The 17,120-nt window shown below is 52.9% G+C and overlaps 1 protein-coding gene across 1 annotated transcript in view; it reads left to right on the top strand.

Annotated features, from left to right (window-relative positions):
• Positions 1-17,120, top strand: part of SLCO2A1 (solute carrier organic anion transporter family member 2A1) — a 76,230-nt gene that overhangs the window by 34,542 nt on the left and 24,568 nt on the right. Inside the window, exons 2-3 of the mRNA XM_065876214.1 lie at positions 1,100-1,237; positions 7,699-7,861. Coding sequence (XP_065732286.1) covers positions 1,100-1,237; positions 7,699-7,861 — 301 coding nt within the window. The remainder of the gene's footprint in view (positions 1-1,099; positions 1,238-7,698; positions 7,862-17,120) is intronic.

The following is a 17,120-nucleotide window of genomic DNA, read 5'->3' as shown; positions in this document are numbered from 1 at the left end:
CTAGGGCTGCGCCCTGGCCTCACAAAGGCTCTGCCTTGACAGGTAGGAGAGGGGAGGTCAGCTCTGATCCCACAGCCTGGAGTGGGGCCCCTGCGGAGGGGCTGGCTTGGCTTTACAAGGAAACGGAAATGAAGGTGGAGCCCCAGTTGCTCTCCTGAGATGCCAGCCCTTCAATTAAGGGAAGAGCTTTGGCAGAATACGAAACATAATGGCACCCCACCCTTCCCTGGAGGAAGAGTGAATCTCCAGAAGGGGCAATTCCAGGGGGCTCAGGATGTGGGGCTCTGGGCTCTGAGCTCTGAGCCTGCTCTCAGCCCAATAGCCGAGGACCCAGGAGAGCTCAGCCTGCAGCCGACTCCAGATACCACAAGCCCTCTCCACCCTCCCCATCAACCACATTTACTTGTCACATTTACTCATACCCACAGGACAAGGCATATGGGGCAGGGTGGGATGCCTTCTCTAGGCCCTCATCATCCGCTCAGGAGAGGAGCCGGCACAGTCACAAATACCCCGTATAAGAGGTGGTAACAAGCTTGGCTAGTGTTTTCATTCAAATGGGCTAGTGTGAAAGCCCATCCTGGAGCCTCACTGGGGTATGAGAGGTGGGCCTGGGAGGATGGGTGTTGATGGAGGGAGGAGAACGGAAGGCAGGTCAAGAGGAATGGAGCAGTGTGACCCCTGACTTGTTTGTGCCCCTGGGAGTGACATGAATGTGGCCCTCAGCCCTCACAGGACACAGGAGGGAGGGCAGAGCTGTCAGAGAACAATTCCAGGTGCTCAATGCCCTGGGCCATGGCTGATGAGTCCTTTCCCTCAGGGATGCTTCTTCAACCCTGTGGTTTTCCTGCCACTGATGATAATGTGACAAGAATGGCAGGAATGATGGGAATGGTTCACATAGGTTGACTAAGGCTGCGGGTGAAACTGGTCCGAGGATGATGACATTTCACCCTAGGACCACCTGATGGAGAAAGTGTTCCCAACTAACAGGGGAGCGGGGCCAGGCTGCTGGGCCTCTGTGCCCCAGAATGGAGGGCCAAGGTGGGTGGTCAGGGCTCACTGTCCAGAGGCCTCACCATCCAGGTCTCCTCCCCAGGTGTTCGTGCTGTGCCATGGCCTGCTGCAGCTCTGCCAGCTCCTGTATAGCGCCTACTTCAAGAGCAGCCTCACCACCATTGAGAAGCGCTTTGGCCTCTCCAGTTCTTCCTCAGGTCTCATTTCCAGCTTGAATGAGGTAAGCAGGATGCTCTAGTCCATCAGACCCCACTTGTGCACCACCCTGATCACAGCATCCGGGAGGGGCCTTGGGAGGAGCAGAAGAACGGGGTGGGGGGGGCGGGGTTGGACCCATGGGGGATGGAGACAGCCAGCTACATGTCCCAAGGCTGCCCTGCACCAGGCGCTGAGCTGAGAGCCTCTGGAGGCACCTGACCTCCTCACAGCAGCCCTGCGAGCAGGTACTCTGCTCCTCCCTGCTGACAGCTGAGGGCACCAGGGCTCAGCAAGGGCAGCAGCTTGTGCCAGCTGTGCAGGCCTGCTGCCTCCAAGCTCTGTGCCTCTAATTGAGTTCTGTGACCATCCACGAGTTTATGTGGCCTCTGCCCATCCCCGGTCCAGGGCAAGACGAGCCCCAGGCATGCAGCTAGGGAAGCAGCCTCAGGCTGGCAGCTCCTGTCTTAGGAGGGCAACAGGAGACAGAGCTGCTCAATGGCCCTGACTGCCAGGCAAGGTCAGAGGTCTATGACCTCCCAGCCTCGTGGAGTTTACACTGTCCCTCACTGATGGTACATCAAAGTTAGAGGAAGATAGGGTGGGCCAAGAGGCCAGGGTGAGAGGTCAGAGGGCAGGGTCAGCTAGGAGTCACTGGAAGCCAGGGAGAAAGGGGCAGGGGAGGCAGCAAGCCCCTGCATCGTGGCTGCAGCATCGTCGGCTCCAGGTGAGGAGATGGGCCCTGGGCCTGGCTCCTGTCTTTTCTTTCCACAAGGCCCACTGTTCTGGGATGGAGGTCTTGGCCTCCCCCTCCCAGGAGCCCAGATGCAATTAGATCTTCCCTTGACATAGCGAAATTCAGGCCAACAACCGACCCAGTAGAGTCTGGGCTCCCCAGACAGCTTCTGGAATGGGCTGTAAAGAAGGTGGGAAGTGTTCCAACGTCCCCCAACCCCCACCTTCCAGTCTCCCCATCCCACAGCCTGCTCCCTGCTGGAAACGCCCCTTTCCCCTTGACTCCTGCGCCCTCCACGGCCCACACGGCAGTGCCCCTCAGGAGCCCTCTCCGCCACACCTGTGCCAGATCCCTCTGCCGTCCTCGGAGGAGGGCTCTCTTCACAGTCACGTCTTCCAGACAGGAAGCTGGCAGCAGAAAGTCTACCCCTATCCCAGTGGCCGCACACGTGTGTAGTGCGGCCAGGATGGGAGCCCAGGTCCGTCTGACGGTCGCCACGCACTCCTCCTCCCCGTGGACTGTTCCTCCATCCTGTGACGTGCACGTACTTGCACACGTACAGCCCTGAGGCCCATCAGTCATGCCTGCTGGCCTCCTGGGCCTCAAACCCCCTCCTCTGAACCCCCAGGCCCACGTGGATGCCTTCACTGCTTTCTGGTTGTGTGTCTGTGTCCGTATGTTTTAATGTATGTGTGTGTGTATACACATGCATACGTATGCCTCTGTCTACCTGATTGTGCATCTGTGTCTTGAGCTTCCTGGTGATGCTCAGTGACGGGGGTCTTCCCCTCCACATAGGCTGTGCTCTCTTACAGGACAGGGACCTGGCACCACTCACACAGAATGCACCCTTCTATGTGTTGGCCTGTGACTTTGATAATGCTTCTGGCACATGTTATCTTCATTCACGAAGGACACAAGAAAAACAAATCTCTGACATTTGTGTCATCACAGTCCTATCCCGTGACCCTGGCAGACATCACTAATCAACTGCAGTCTTCTTTTCTGCTGAGTCCAGACTCTGAATCCTTCTCAACACAGTGTTCTAGGCACATCTACTAATCAATCTCAGAGCTGGTGTGTAGGCTAATCCTCTCTTCCACTATGGCTCGCATGATAGTTGAATCTATGATCTTTGATGGTTAAATTTTCATTTTTATTTTTCCCATGCTTGGAACAAAGATGTGGGCCCAGGAACAACTGGATTTTTCAAGGGACAGGGAGTAGCTAGCTGGGACATGTGAGACTGTGTGTGTATCTGTGTGTCTGTGGCAGGAGACTGATTAGGAAAATAAGGGGCAAAATATTTCTCCAGGTTATAGTTCAATAAAAAATGAAAATAATTCACCCATTAAATTTTCTCTTTTCTAAACTTAGATGAGCTTTTCAACAGTCAGGTTTTTAGAACATGCCTATGGGCATGGTTTGAGGCAAACATCATAAGAAAGTTAATTCCTTGAACCTAACAATCTTGTGTGTGTGCTTAGTGGGAAAATGTGTGTCTGTGTGTTTATCTGTTTCTCTGTGTGTCTCAGTATTTGTGCGTGTCTGTGTGCATGACTATATGTGTGTATCTGTGATCTGAGACTGTGTGTGTCTGTCTGTATTTCTGTGTCTGTGTGTATATCTGTGTGTGTGTGTGTGTGTGTGTGTGTGTGTGTGTGTGTGTGTTGAGGGGGAGTGGATGGGTGATTGTGTGGAGGAGAGGAACTCAGCCAAAGGGCTTTCTACAATCCCGTTGATTCTGACTTAAGCGTTTAGAAACAGACTGAGTAAGAAAGTAGGGGTCTTACCGGAAGAGCAGAGAACAGCCAAATCAGAGGGGGCTTCATGTTCAAGCTCGAGGCTCCCAGCTTTTGGGGTGAGCAGTAAGGGACTGGCCTGGCTTCTTGAGCAGAGCCAGGCCCGGGTGCACAGTGTCGTGAAGACGAACCCTCTGGAAGAGGTGCCTGGTAGACACTTGAGTTGAGGGACAGTGTATCCCGAAGTCAGATGGCTTGGCGGCTGTCACAGCCAGGCCTGAGAGGCTGGGGGAGAAGAGGACCCCGGCAGTGCTGCAAAGGAAGAAAAGGCAGGATTTGGCAGCTGCTTGAGCGCAGGATTGAAGGCACCGCAGACCACAAGGCGGCTGCCTATCAGAAGCCTGAGGGGTGTGAGAGAAGAACCAGGCCTGGTGGAGGGGAAGGTGAGCCCATCTGGATGCCTGGAGTGTGCAGCCAGCTTCCAGGAGATGGGAGCCTTCACACTGGACCCAGTCTCGCTGGGGTTCAGAGGGTGAGGAGAAGGGGAGACCAGGGCTGGGTGTAACAAGCCAGCGGCAGGAGGAGGGCTTGGCTGGCAGGGAAGACGTTGGGCATCCAGCCCGGTGAAGTAGCGGCTTCCCTGGCCCACCCACGGCCAGGGCTGAGCAGATGCAGTCAGCCACCCTTAATGCCCCCCATCAGTTTGCCCTGGGCCCCTTTGGTTTGAGGCATGGGCAGGGATGTGTTACAAATGGGCTGTGTGATAACCTTCAGATGCTCTAACACGAAGTCCACAGAGTTGTTTTAGGAGCCATTTCCGGGCCGAGGGGCTGAGGCCCAGGCTGCAGAGGCCCTGTTCTCCTCAGCTAGAACAGCTTCTTCTTCTTTTTTTTAATATTAGGGAAAATAATTTTTTTCAAAGGAAAGCCACAGCTGAAGGAAAGTTTGGGAACCAAGGTCTTAAGCCAGCATCAGCCGTAACAGCTGTAGAGGCCCAGCTTCCCTCCTAGAAGCCAGCCCAGGCCCTGGGGGGAGCGCAGGAAGGGCCGCTCCAGGTGGATGGGGTGGGACACCCCCCAATCCTTCCTCCCTGGGTCCCTTCGGGGCCCTCTCCCGTCCCTCTCCCAGACCTTTTCAAGTCAGCCTCAGTTAGCTTAGCTGATATGGTCTGACATTTACAATCATTTCATGCAAAATGATGGGGAAACAAAAAGGGAATGAAATCTAGGAAGCATAAGGATAAAGCCTTGTTTCCAGGTGCTGGTTTCAGAATGTCCTAGAACCACGTCTTTCCCGATCAGACTAGGCTGCCTCCTTACCCACCTTCACATCCCCTTTCTCTGTGTGTCATAAACCATTCTTACTCTTGGCCACACAGGAGGGGTCTCTGGGCAATCGTGTCCTCTTCTTGAAAAAACCTACCATTTACACCAGCTATGTGTCAGACACCATTCTAGGTGCTGGGGAGACAGGAGTGAACAGACAGACAAAAATCTCTGCTCATATATATCATTCTACTGATAAATATGACATTTATTTATAGAAATAAATAAAACATGGTGGATCAGATTAGAGCAAATGCTATGAAGAAAAATAAAATCGTGGAGGGGCACGGTGGTTACATTTTAAATAACTTTATTCTTTAAATTATATTTAAATTATAAATATATTTTAATATATTATAATTTATTTCTGTTAATTATTACAAATATAAGTTATATTTAAAATAACTCCTTTTTAATTAAGATATCATGGATATTTAACTTTATATTAGCTGTCCAGGTGTACGACATAATGGTTCGAGATAAGTATATATTGCAAAACGATCACCACAGTGTCTAGCTAACAACCAGTACCTCACATGGTTCATGTTTTTTTCCTGTGATGAGAACTTGCAAGTTCTATTCTCTTAGCAGCTTTCAAATATACAGTACAGGGTTATTAACTATAGTCGCCATGCTGTATGTAACATCCCAGGACCTGTTTATTTTATAACTGGAAGTGTGTACTTTTGACGCCCTTCACCCATTTCACCCACCCGACCCCCTTCTTTTTCCGAGAATGCCTTAATGAGAAGGTTCAACCTGAGCAGAGATCTAAAGTAGGGCTCGTTGAGAAGGGAGCCCCCCGCAGACATGTAAGATGAGGAGCAGCCAGTGCCAAGAACCTGTGTTCAGAAAGCAGCAAGAGGCAGAGTGGCTGGGGTGGAGGAAGTGGGGGGGACAGAAGGCGAGCAGGTCAGAGCAGTGATGGGGCAGGGGACAGGCTCCTCAGGGCTTCAGAGGCTCTGGGACCGACTTTGTTTTTGTTCCCGTATCGGATTTGGGCAGAGGGAACACGGTCTGACATTTCAGCAGGACCACTCTGGCCGCTAGGAGGAGAATAGAGGGCTCTGAGGCAAGAGTGGCAGTGGGTAGAAGGCAAAGCTCAGAAGGGTGCCATGGTGGCTGAGACCAGGTGGTAGTGGTGGAGGTGGTGAGAAGTGGTTGGCTTCCATTGAGGGCCCGGCCAATGGGATTTGCTGGTGGTTGGATGTCGGTGTGAAAGGGCAGTCGAGGATGATGCGCAGACGTTTTGCTTGAGCCACTCATAGGATGAGGTGCCATCTACTGAGAGGAGGAGGACTGGGGAGGGGGGCACCAGGTTTTGGGTGGAAGGTGAGGAATGAGCTCTGGGATGCGCCGGGCCTGTGGGAATCAGAAGCGCATACAGAACAAGGAAAGCCATAGGACTGGCTGAGCTCCCAAGACAAGAGCAGAGGTAGGGGGACTGAGCTCTGAGAGTTGAGAGATCAGGGAGGTGAAGAGGAACCAACCGAGAAGACTGAGAAGGAGCAACCAGGGGCAGCAAACTAGGAGAACATGGTGTCATGGAAACTTAGGGAAAGGAGTGTTTCAGGAAGGCAGAAACAGTCAACTGAATCAAATGGTGCTGAGAGATCAAGTGAGAAGAGAACTGAGAATTGGCCAGCGGACTTGGCAATGAGGAGGTCATTGACAATCTTGGCAAGAGCCACATACCAAGACTCTGGTCCCTATTTCCCGAGACAGGGACACCTGCTTTAACGGCCGGAAGGAGACTGTGATGTGGACAGAGTAGGGGCTATGAGTGCTGACATCCAGGGCTCCTCTGGTTCAGGTGGACTCACCTTCTGGGGCAGAGGACCATCTCTTTGGATGGAGTCGAGGTCAGAAGATCTGCCAGCACCCCTTTTACCATTTAAGACCCTGCTCCCCAAGCTGGGGCCTTCGGTTCCCCTCTTTGGCTCTGGGTGGGGCTCAGAGAGCACGCTTTCCAGGGAGCACCAGGAACATGAGTTACTGGTGTTTCTACCCGGGAAGGGACTTAGGGCGCTTTAGTCCTCATCCCTCATTCACAGAGGTGGAAGCCAACCCAGGGAGGGCCAGAGCCGATTAGGAGCAGAGCTGCTGGGGCAGAAACTCACTTCTCCAAGGGGCAGTAGACCACTGTAGTTAAGGCGGGGCTCTTTAAACTCAGGCAGTCCTTGTTTGAGCCGCCTCCTGACCTCATGGACATGGCAAGTTACTTAATATTCTGAGCCCCAATTGTGTCGTCTGCAAAAATGCGACTTGTTGCATGATGAAATGAGATAGTGAAGGTTGCTTGGTGGTTATTCTGACTATGAACTCAGAGTCCTTAGGGAGTTTAGTTAGGGAACACGTACTGTTCCTAGGAGCCAGCCAGAATAGGAAGCTTTCTTGAATTTGGCCCCAAAAGCTTTGGTCCTAATGGTTGAGCTTCCCATGGTCTCTAGATACTTCTCTTGGTCTGGTCTAGAAGGCTGAGGCTGGGAAGGGTTTCTGACAACAGGGGAAAGCTGAAACTGCATGCTTGGCCCTCCCGGCAAAGCTGGCACCACAGCTCTGCTTGGGCCCTTGGGTGACACCAGGCAGCTTCTTGCCTCTCTGCTGTGACAGTCCGGTCCACTCTGTGGGTGGGTGAGGACAGAGCCTCTGGTCTCACTTGGCTCCTCTGCTCTCTCTGCAGATCAGCAACGCCATCCTCATCATCTTTGTCAGCTACTTTGGCAGCCGGGTGCACCGTCCGCGGCTGATCGGCATGGGGGGTCTCCTCCTGGCTTCGGGGGCCTTTGTCCTCACCCTCCCACACTTCCTCTCAGAACCTTACCAATACACCGTGACCAGCATGGGTAAGTGATCTCCCACTCTTGCTTCAAGGGGATGAGGGTACATGATTCTGTAGGTTCTGACTTTCAGATACGCTCTGGGGAGAAAAGCTGAAGAAACTTTCTGGTGGGAGAGGACAGCATAGCCCAGAGTGGTATCCATTGCCCCAGAAGCACCCCAACCAACTTTGTGAGACACCCACTCAATCCTCCTGTGCTTTTGGTGGGATCCTGGGATGTTTGGATGCCCAGCATCCTCTCCCATCTTCCATGTTATTGTTGACTATATTTTAGCTCTGCCTGTCTTTACCCTCTTCCCGGTGGTCATTATTAATACAGTTGTTATTTATAAATAGTTCAGTACTTATTTATATTTACCCACAAGTTTACTGGTTTCTTTGCTCACCGTTGCTTCTTGCATTTCACCCACCCTTGTTGATTTAACTTCCTTTTTCCTGAAGTACATCCTTTAGCATTATTTTCAAATAGCTTTTCAAATCTATCTGCCCTATTTTCATGGTTTCTTGGTATTTCCTTATGATTTCTATTTTCATTTTAGTTTCTTCAACTATTTTAAATGTATTTATTTTATAGTCCTTTTTGGATTGTTTTATTAGCGCAAATTTTGAGATTGCTAATCCTCCCACATTCTGTGTCTGCTTGCTCTTGTTTATGGTGGAGTGTTTCCTTTGTGTTCTGTAATGTTTGATGGTGTGGTCATTGGCAGGGGGATTTTTTTTCCCCCTGTGGAAATTTTGTGTGGTCTGGGTAGGAAATAGCCCCAAGGGTGGTTTTGTATTTGCATTTACTTGGCACCCTGGGAACATCACTGCTTTGGAGCCAAATTTATGATAATGTATTGGCGTGGGATCAATTTGTACTTGTTTGAAGGAATATGGTATGTGGCAGTGGTTTTGTGAGGAGCAGCAAGTGAGAGGCCCAGTCCCTAAATGCTTATTCTCGGTCTGCTGTACTGGAGTTGAAGATGTCTGAGGATAGCCGGGCCACCCGGGGATGTGCGGAGGTGTAACTGATTCCTGTTCGCTTAAATACCAGGCTTGTTTTTAGTCATATATGCAGATCAGATCCAAGAGGGGAGTCACTTAGAATGCCAAACAGGAATGCTTTATAGGCTGTGAGACCTACAGTGGGGAGGTGGGTAGCTGGAATGGAAAAAGAATGGAGGAACAGTGATGTGTAATGATGAAATGTTTGTTGGGTTGGGAATCTTTTCCCCACCTTCCTTGCAATCACCAGTAGACTGATCACTGATGATTACCATAAATTCACTGTGGCCTTGGATCTATTTGGACTTTTTAAGCCTGAGTCTTGCTTCAAATAGGCCCAGGAGGAAGACAGACCCAAGCTTAGGGGTCTAAGCTCTTTCTCCCCCTCGGTCTAGACAAGGGGTCTGAGGCCAGCTCTGAAGGAGAGTCAGGAGTTGCTGGCCACCTCAGAGAGCCATGTGCCAAGCCTGCTCCAGACACATGGTCCCTGCCCTTCCCCGTCAGCAAGGGAACCTGGGGTGCTGGGGCCAGGCTTCGGGGAGAGCATCCTGCTAGGCGCCACACACCATGGCCTGCTTAGCCTGGGGCTGGCTCCCCCAGCTGGGCCAAATGCCAAGGGCATTTGCATCACGCAGAGCAGCCACCACGGAGAGTGGCTGGAGACCTGCGGGCCTCTGAAAGCAATCACTCTGCTGGTTGTTAGGGATGGGCGTCTTGGGTCCTTTCCACCGCCATCCTCCCTGCTCTGAGGCACACTCTCTGCCTCAGTGCTCTTAGCCCATCTCCACGGAGAGAGGGAAGAAGGGGACTGTGAGAGGGACCACAGCTCGCCTGCCAGCCTGCAGGGAGGAATCGCTGTCCAGGAGCGTGAGCTTTGTTGTTTTTTGTTTGTGTAAATTCTATTTGCGACAATAGGACACAGTCTCCTTTACGCTGGCTGGGATCAGAGCAGCAGCTGCAAGTGCTCAGGGCTGGGCTACCTTCAGGGCATCTTCCCAGTGCCAGGGGGGTTGGGATAAGGAGGACTTTGGCCCAGAAGCCACATCCTTGGGATCTAGCTGGAGCTGTGGGTGCCAGTACAGTGGGGGCGTGTGCTATGCTAATATGTGCAAACAAAAATATTCATAAAATCTCACTTCGTGGGAAAAGTTTGAAATACGACTCTTACTTCAAATGTATTCCTATGGGAACTTCAGTTTTAAATTATGCAGGGCCATCAGGCACACACAAATTTCATTAAACGCGCCACCCTGAATCATGTCATGAATCTGGACGGTCCGGGGTCTGAAGCTGGGCTTTGAAACCCCCTAACAGCATGGCCTTGGGCCACTTCCTCCGCAGCTGAGTCTCAGTTCCTACCTGCATAAAATGGACCCTCCCCTGCAGGGCTGCGAGGGCCGAAGGATACATGCTCTGAATTTAGCCAAGGGGCTGGCACATGCAGTAACCATTAAGCGGCGGCTTTTATAACAAGCGGTGCTGGGAACAATACATGTAATATGCTGGATAACTAGGGTCCCAAATGAGCAAGCGCCTGCTTCCTCTGGAGAGGCTGACAGCTCACAGCCAATGCGCTGGGCGTCCTGCGGGCATTTGAAGGCAGCTTCTCCCTGGTCCTCACTGTACGGCTGTCCTCTGCTCTAGCCAGAGCGGGGCCCCTTCCTTGGTATAGTCCTTGCTGCGCCTTTACATGTGAGGCATGGGATTTCTCTTGGTTGAAGCTTAGGCTGCTGTTCTGCTCTATTCCCAGACCCTTAAGTTGGAGCCACCTGGTATGCTGGGTAGAGAGAGCATAGACATTCAAATCCCAGCTCAGCCATTTAGGTGCTAAGTCTGCTTAGGCAAGCTCTGTTCATCTTTCTGAACCTCAGTTTCTTCATCTGTAAAGTGGGAACAATAATACCTCCACTTTCAGTGTGTTCTGAGGGCAAAATTAAAACTACATAGTATAGGTAAAGTGCTTCGCCCGTGTTAGCTGTTCAGCACATTTCTCTTTGCCTGCCCTTGATGTGGTATTTGAAATCTCTTCCTCATGAGCAAGGACCCCCAGACCTATTATCATGTGTTGACTGCTGACTCTTTCCCCTTGGAGCAAAGCTGCTCCAGAAATGAACATGGGAAATGAAAAGTAACTCTGTATTTCAGGGAAAAAAATTAAAGAGGAGCTGAATATTGTGGGAATCATAGAGACCTTTAACAACTCATGGCTAATTTTAAAAAGGCCATGCAGACATTTATGAATGTTTAGATTTTCTAAATGTCAGTGGGGTCCGGAAATACGCCTGGCGCCTTTAGAGAAAAGCCTAGCCACCAAGCCAAAGCCTCTAAGACCACTTCTGGAAGGCTCAGAGAGGTTTGGATAGGTGGGAAACAGGCCAACCCGAGACCATTTCTCCCGGGAGACAAGAGAAGGGTCTTCGGAAACAAGTGTCTGGTAGGAGTAGGTGTAACCTGTGAGAGGTCCTGAGCCAAGTCTAGAGGGAAGTCAGCCCCACCCAGACAATGGATGCACACAGGAGGGGCTTCCTGTGGGAGGAGCAGGGCAGGGGGGAGTCTGTTGTATTTTTGGAGCAGTCAAAAAAAGAAAGGGAAGAGTGGCTTTCTAGTCCTCTGCTCATGAAGTTGCCAGTCCCTCACGCACTTCCGTTCATCAGAGGCGTCCCTGGGCAGGAGGGTGGTGGGCAGGCCTGGGGACGGGAGCCTCGGGCTCCTGAGTGACGGTGCCCCTTCCTCGGTGGAGGACACGCCGGCCTGGAGCAGAACCCCAGTGCCACGCAGGGTCCTTCCACTGGGGGAGCCGCTCAGGGGCCCTGAGCTCAGGGCAGTTCAGCGGGGAGCACCCAGCCGTGCCAGAGGGACCCGCTGGGAACTGTGGGGGAAGGGAGTGTGTCTGCAGGGGAAGCGTGAGTGTGTGTGAGGGAGGCGTTCCTCTGTGAGGAGGTGGCCAGCAGTGGAGGGGGGGCGGTGGTGGAAGGTGTGGGGTCTGCGTGGGTGTGGAGGTGGAGGCGGGGACGGACGAGGGGGACAGCAGGGCCGCTGTTAGGGTGGAAGTGCCTAGGGAGGCGGGGGGAGCATGGGTGTGCTGGGGGCAGAGAGTGGGTGGACGGTCGAGCGGGAGGTGCATGGCCCTGCCAGCTGGATCTGTTTAACCTGAAAACGGGGGGCAAGCAGCAGGGGGGGCGAGTCACAAAACACGTGGGTGTTATCAAGTCAACTGAGAGGGAAACAGCCCTGAACGGATGAGCACAGCTAAGCTAACGAGACCTGATATGGAACCCATTTCCAACACACAGTATAGGAAAGAAGAGAAACGCGTGTGGAGAAATGACAGAAGACACCAGGCTGCTGTGTTGCGTGTCAGGGGAAGGCCGGGGAAGGAGCTGGGGCCGCGGAGAACGGGCATCTCCAAGGCATGGCCCCAGCGGCTGACCTGAGAGCGTTTGCCTCTGTCAGGCTCTCTTAACGTTTGTCTTGTGGGAGAGTCACGACCCACCCTGGCTGGCCTGGAGGCGGGATCCCTTGTTCTGGGTCTCCAGCCCTGGCCCCAGGAGAGACCTGGGGGTGACTCCCCCCTCCCCTGGAGGCTTGTTCCTCACTTCCCTTGCTCAGGGGTGAGGCTGGGGGCTGCAGGCCTGCTCCATGTCTGGTGAGGAGAGGAGGGACGCCTAGGGGCCAGGCTGCATCCTGCGTCCTGCTCCTCTGGGGAGAGCGGCGTCCCAGGGACCCCTGGTGGACTGTGTGTCTTGGGCCCACCCAAGGCAGCAGGGAGGGTCTCCTGGGGAGAGTCATCAGCCAGGGTGGAAAAGGAAGGCTGGTTACTATTCCAGTGGCTATGGTTGCCCCAGAAAAACAGTCAGGAAGTCGGGGATAGCCCCACAGAAGCAGGGTGCCAGCCCCTGTCCCCTGGGGCACTGTGGTTTGAAGAAACCATTGATGCCTCCTGCCTGAGGCCTTGGGCCCCCAAGGACCCCCAGAGGACACAGGGAGCAGCTTCTGCTCTTCTTGCCACACTCAAGGCTGCTGTGCCCAGACACCTCCTGTGGCCCAAAGGCTTGACTAGGGAACAAGCAGGCACATTCGGGCAGCGAGCGACCCACACCACGAGGCAGGAAACCAGCAGAAGCAGTTTCTTTCTCTCAGGAACAAAAGGACTTTTGAGGGTTCAGAGCTTGGATTGGCCACCGTCACGGGATGTGAGGCTCAGAGATCTAAAGGGGGAGACGGCAAAGAGAAGTCAGGTATTTGGAGGCAGGGAGGTCATGGAAGTGGAGCCCCATGTTGGGATTCGTGACCCTGTAGAAGAGGCCAGAGAGCTGTCTGCACCTGTGAGGGTGCAGCGGGAAGTCAGCAGTCTGGCTCTCACCAGAGCCCCACCAGGCTGGCACCCCGATTTTGGACTTCCTGTCTCCAGAACTGTGAGAAATAATTCCGCTGTGTGTAAGCCTCCCAGGCTATGATTCTTTGGTACAGCAGCCGCAGCTGACTCCAGAAGATTCAGTCCCTTTGGCTGGAGCCCCTCCTTGTAGCCTGGGATCTCATTTTGAATTTTCAGCCTTTGGACTGTCTTATTTGCCATTGCCACTGGCTTCACACCATTCATGTCCTTCACAAATCTGTCAGCTGCTCTCAGCTGTCCCCAGGTCTGGGACAGCGGTGCTGCGTGGTGTCTCCCAGGTCACACTGGCCCATCCACGCCTACATTGGGCACGCCTTGAGCAGTTCTCCCTCGAGGACTCAGCCACGTGTCCACCTCTGGTCTGGATATCTGTCAGGATATCATGACAGGCTTTGTCAGAAGGCTTCCTCCACTCAAGTAACACCGTGTTCTGGCTTCCTGCCAGTCTGGGAGCCCCATTAACAAAGGAAATGAGCTTGGCTTGGCAGGACTGACTCTTGATGAACTCATGTTGGCTCAGCTAATCCCCTTTTTTTTATTTCCCCCTTCAAATTGCTCCTCATTAGCCTGTTAATAAATCTGTGAACAATAAGTTCTGCTTCACTCCCAACTGGGGGGGTGCACATTCTGTTTGAAGAGTAAAATTAAATGGCTCTGAGCTGCCATCCTGTTGCCTCGGGTGTGTCCTGCTTCCCTCCTATCCACTAACAAACAGTGTTGATGATGAGCTGAGCTGGGTAATGCCTCTTTCCGAGGCCTGGTGGCAGTTCCTCAGGGGCGGGCGCGTGTGTGGGGAGGGGGGTAGGGTGGGGCTGAGGCAAGCCCCTTGCCAGCAGCGTGGTGCCCAGCCTGTCACACAGCGCACAGTGGACCTGCCCTCTCATGCCCAGCTCACTGGTCACATGGCCTCCTCAATACAAGTAGGCATTTCCCCAAGGCCCCTCTAGTGCCAGGGTGGCGGTGCGGAAGGGGCGTCCAGCCTCAGTCTCAGTCTCGGAAAGTCAGTCTTGAGAGCAGAGCAGGGGATCCCTCTTCCTCCACTCACCTAAGCTCACTCTTTTCCTGCATGGATGTGAATCCTTGCAAGCAACCCACTTGCCCTCAACCCCTCTGTTACATCCATCCGTTGCTAGTGACCAGCGCTGATCTTACTTGTCTCTAAGTTTCTGGATCCAGTCCCCAAGTCCTTAAAAACCTGGGCCATAATGCCTGTCTCCAGGGTTCTGCCATCTCCCTCATCTGTTTAAATTTCTCCATTTCTGGCCTATTTGGATGAATATGGATCTTACTGTGTGATCACTATATCCCAGGTTATGACATTGTTATTCATTTGCATCTGAATAAGAATGTTACAAGGTAGGTATGATTATCTGTATCTGTTTTGGAGATGAAGAGACTAAGATTCTGAGAGTCCCCTGACCGGTGAGCAGTGGAACCAAGATTTGAACCCGGTCTGTCTGACTTCAAAATATGAATTCCTTGCACTGCTCCACCAGCTGTCAACCCCCAGCTAGTGCAGAAGAATATGCTCTCCTAGTTTCCCAAAATAAAAGTCAGAATGCACGTGCCCATAGAAATCATTTTCTAAGTGGAGGCTTAGTCTAGTTGGAAGAGAACACATGTTATCACAGGGGCACGATGGACTGACAAGTGAACTCCATGGGGACCCAATCACTTCTGATATGCAAACAGGTCACTTTATAAATGACTTTGAGATCTCAATCATGGGTAAGTTCGGGACAGCCTGTTCCAGGCTGGCCGGTGGGCGTGGCCAGAGTTTCGGGAAGAACTGTTGAGTGGCCGAATTTAGGAGGATGAGGAAATAGGTCTTTCAGAGTGGAACATTCTGAATGAGGTTCCAGGAGTTTGCTGATAGCTCGAGGCTTGGTATTTTGGCCACGCTTCCAGAATACTCTCTGGAAACACTGCTGCCTTTGTTGTTCTCTTATGGGTCGCTTCTGAAGTTTGGGCCTTGCTAACCTCCTCCTCATGTGGCCCTACTCACCCGCAAACGGTGCCCCCTTCCGAGCAGGGAGGTAATGGGTGGCTCTCAAGGTGCTGCCCTCTTGTTTCCTGGCACAATTCCCTCTTTCCTCTACCAGACAAGAAGGACTACTCAAAGGAAAGCCCACTTGCCACAGCCTTCCTATGTTGCTCAACCCTTCTAGGGTCCTCTCTTGACCCCAGCGCTGTATCTTTGTGCAGAGACCTCTTATTAGACCCTTGACAGCCCGCTGGCCTCAGCCTGGCCGCACCTGGAATGTGTGTCCTTGAACAATGGAGAGGCCAAGCCTTAGTCTGCCCAGTTCCACCCATCTCCGTGGGTCCCATTCCAGGGAGGTAGCCCTTTCTGCCACCGCGTCCCCACTTTGCAAACCCACGGAGGGGTTCAGAAATTAGAGCTGAAATTCTGCGTATGTAAATTGTGGGATGAGTCAGAGGGTTGACTGGTGTGCATCTGGGCTGGTCGGGGGGGGGGGGTAGCTGGAGGAGGGGAGAGGTCCCGAATTGTTTCTAGTTAGCCCTGTGAAAACTGGCACGGCTAGACCTCTGGTGTCTTGTGGGAAGAAGAATGTGCTCTGACAAACTTGAGCCTTCCAGAAGTGGGCCTCAGGGAAGATGAGAAACAGACTGACAGCCAGTTCGAACATACCCCCTCCCTCCCTTACGCAGGCCCCTCAAGGCGGAGGCGGGTGGCCCCCGAGTCTGTGGTAGCTGGAAGAAGCAGGCGTTTCTCTGACCATATCACAGGATCTGATGGTGGGCAGGTGGGAGAAGGAGGGTGGTGAGCTTCTCTAAGTCCAAGGAGAGGACTGGGTGCGGGGCCTTTGCTGGAACACCTGAGGAGCGGGGAGAGGTTGCTCTCTCCTTCACGTGGCCCGAGCTCTTCTGCTCCAGGGAGGAGAGGGGTGGGGTGGGCTGCAGAAAGCTGAGTCCCACCGTTCTGCCAATGGGTCCTGATACAGGTCTTCTCACTCCATCACTGTCTTCTTTTTTTTTTTTTTTTGCGGTACGCGGGCCTCTCACTGTTGTGGCCTCTCCCGCTGCGGAGCACAGACTCCGGACGCGCAGGCTCAGCAGCCATGGCTCATGGGCCCAGCTGCTCCACGGCACGTGGGATCCTCCCAGACCGGGGCACTAACCCGCGTCCCCTGAATCGGCAGGTGGACTCTCAACCACTGCGCCACCAGGGAAGCCCTGTCTTCTTCTTTTTAAGAGAAGAGCCTAACGTTCTAAACTCTAGAAGACTCTGTCTCCACCAGAGTGAGCTGGCCACGGCCATCACCGCAGGGAGGCCCAGGCGTGAGTTCCTGGAAAGCTCAGACCTTGTCTCTGACAAACACCTTCACCACAACACAACACGTCAGGGAGCAGCGGGTCCTCCCCACTGCCGCACCCCGCCTCCAGGACGGAGAGCAAGCTGCTGCTTCCCAGGTGGAGGAACTGATCTTTCCCTTTCGCTTGTGTCACAGCCTGGTCTGGGGTGGATTTGGCCCCATTTAGAGAGTTTGTTGGGAGATCTTGAATCAATTTGGAATGTAGAATAGCCCAAGAAGATCTCAGTAGACTTGGATTTAATTTGGGGCCAATTGATTATCTTTTAAAGTACACATTTTAAAAAATTTATTTATTTTAATTAATTTATTTTTGGCCGCGTTGGGTCTTCGTTGCTGCACGTGGGCTTTCTCTAGTTGTGGCGAGTGGGGAGCTAGTCTTCATTGTGGCACATGGGCTTCTCACTATGGTGGCTTCTCTTGTCGGGGAGCAAGGGCTCTAGGCGTGCAGGCTTCAGCAGTTGTGGCACGCGGGCTCAGCAGTTGTGGCTCACGGGCTCTAGAGCGCAGGCTCAGTAGTTTTGGCACACGGGCTTAGTTGCTCT

The sequence above is a fragment of the Phocoena phocoena genome, chromosome 4 (assembly GCF_963924675.1).
Source record: "Phocoena phocoena chromosome 4, mPhoPho1.1, whole genome shotgun sequence".
NCBI classification, from domain to species: Eukaryota; Metazoa; Chordata; class Mammalia; order Artiodactyla; family Phocoenidae; genus Phocoena; species Phocoena phocoena.
This window is presented reverse-complemented; position numbering and strand designations above follow the sequence as displayed.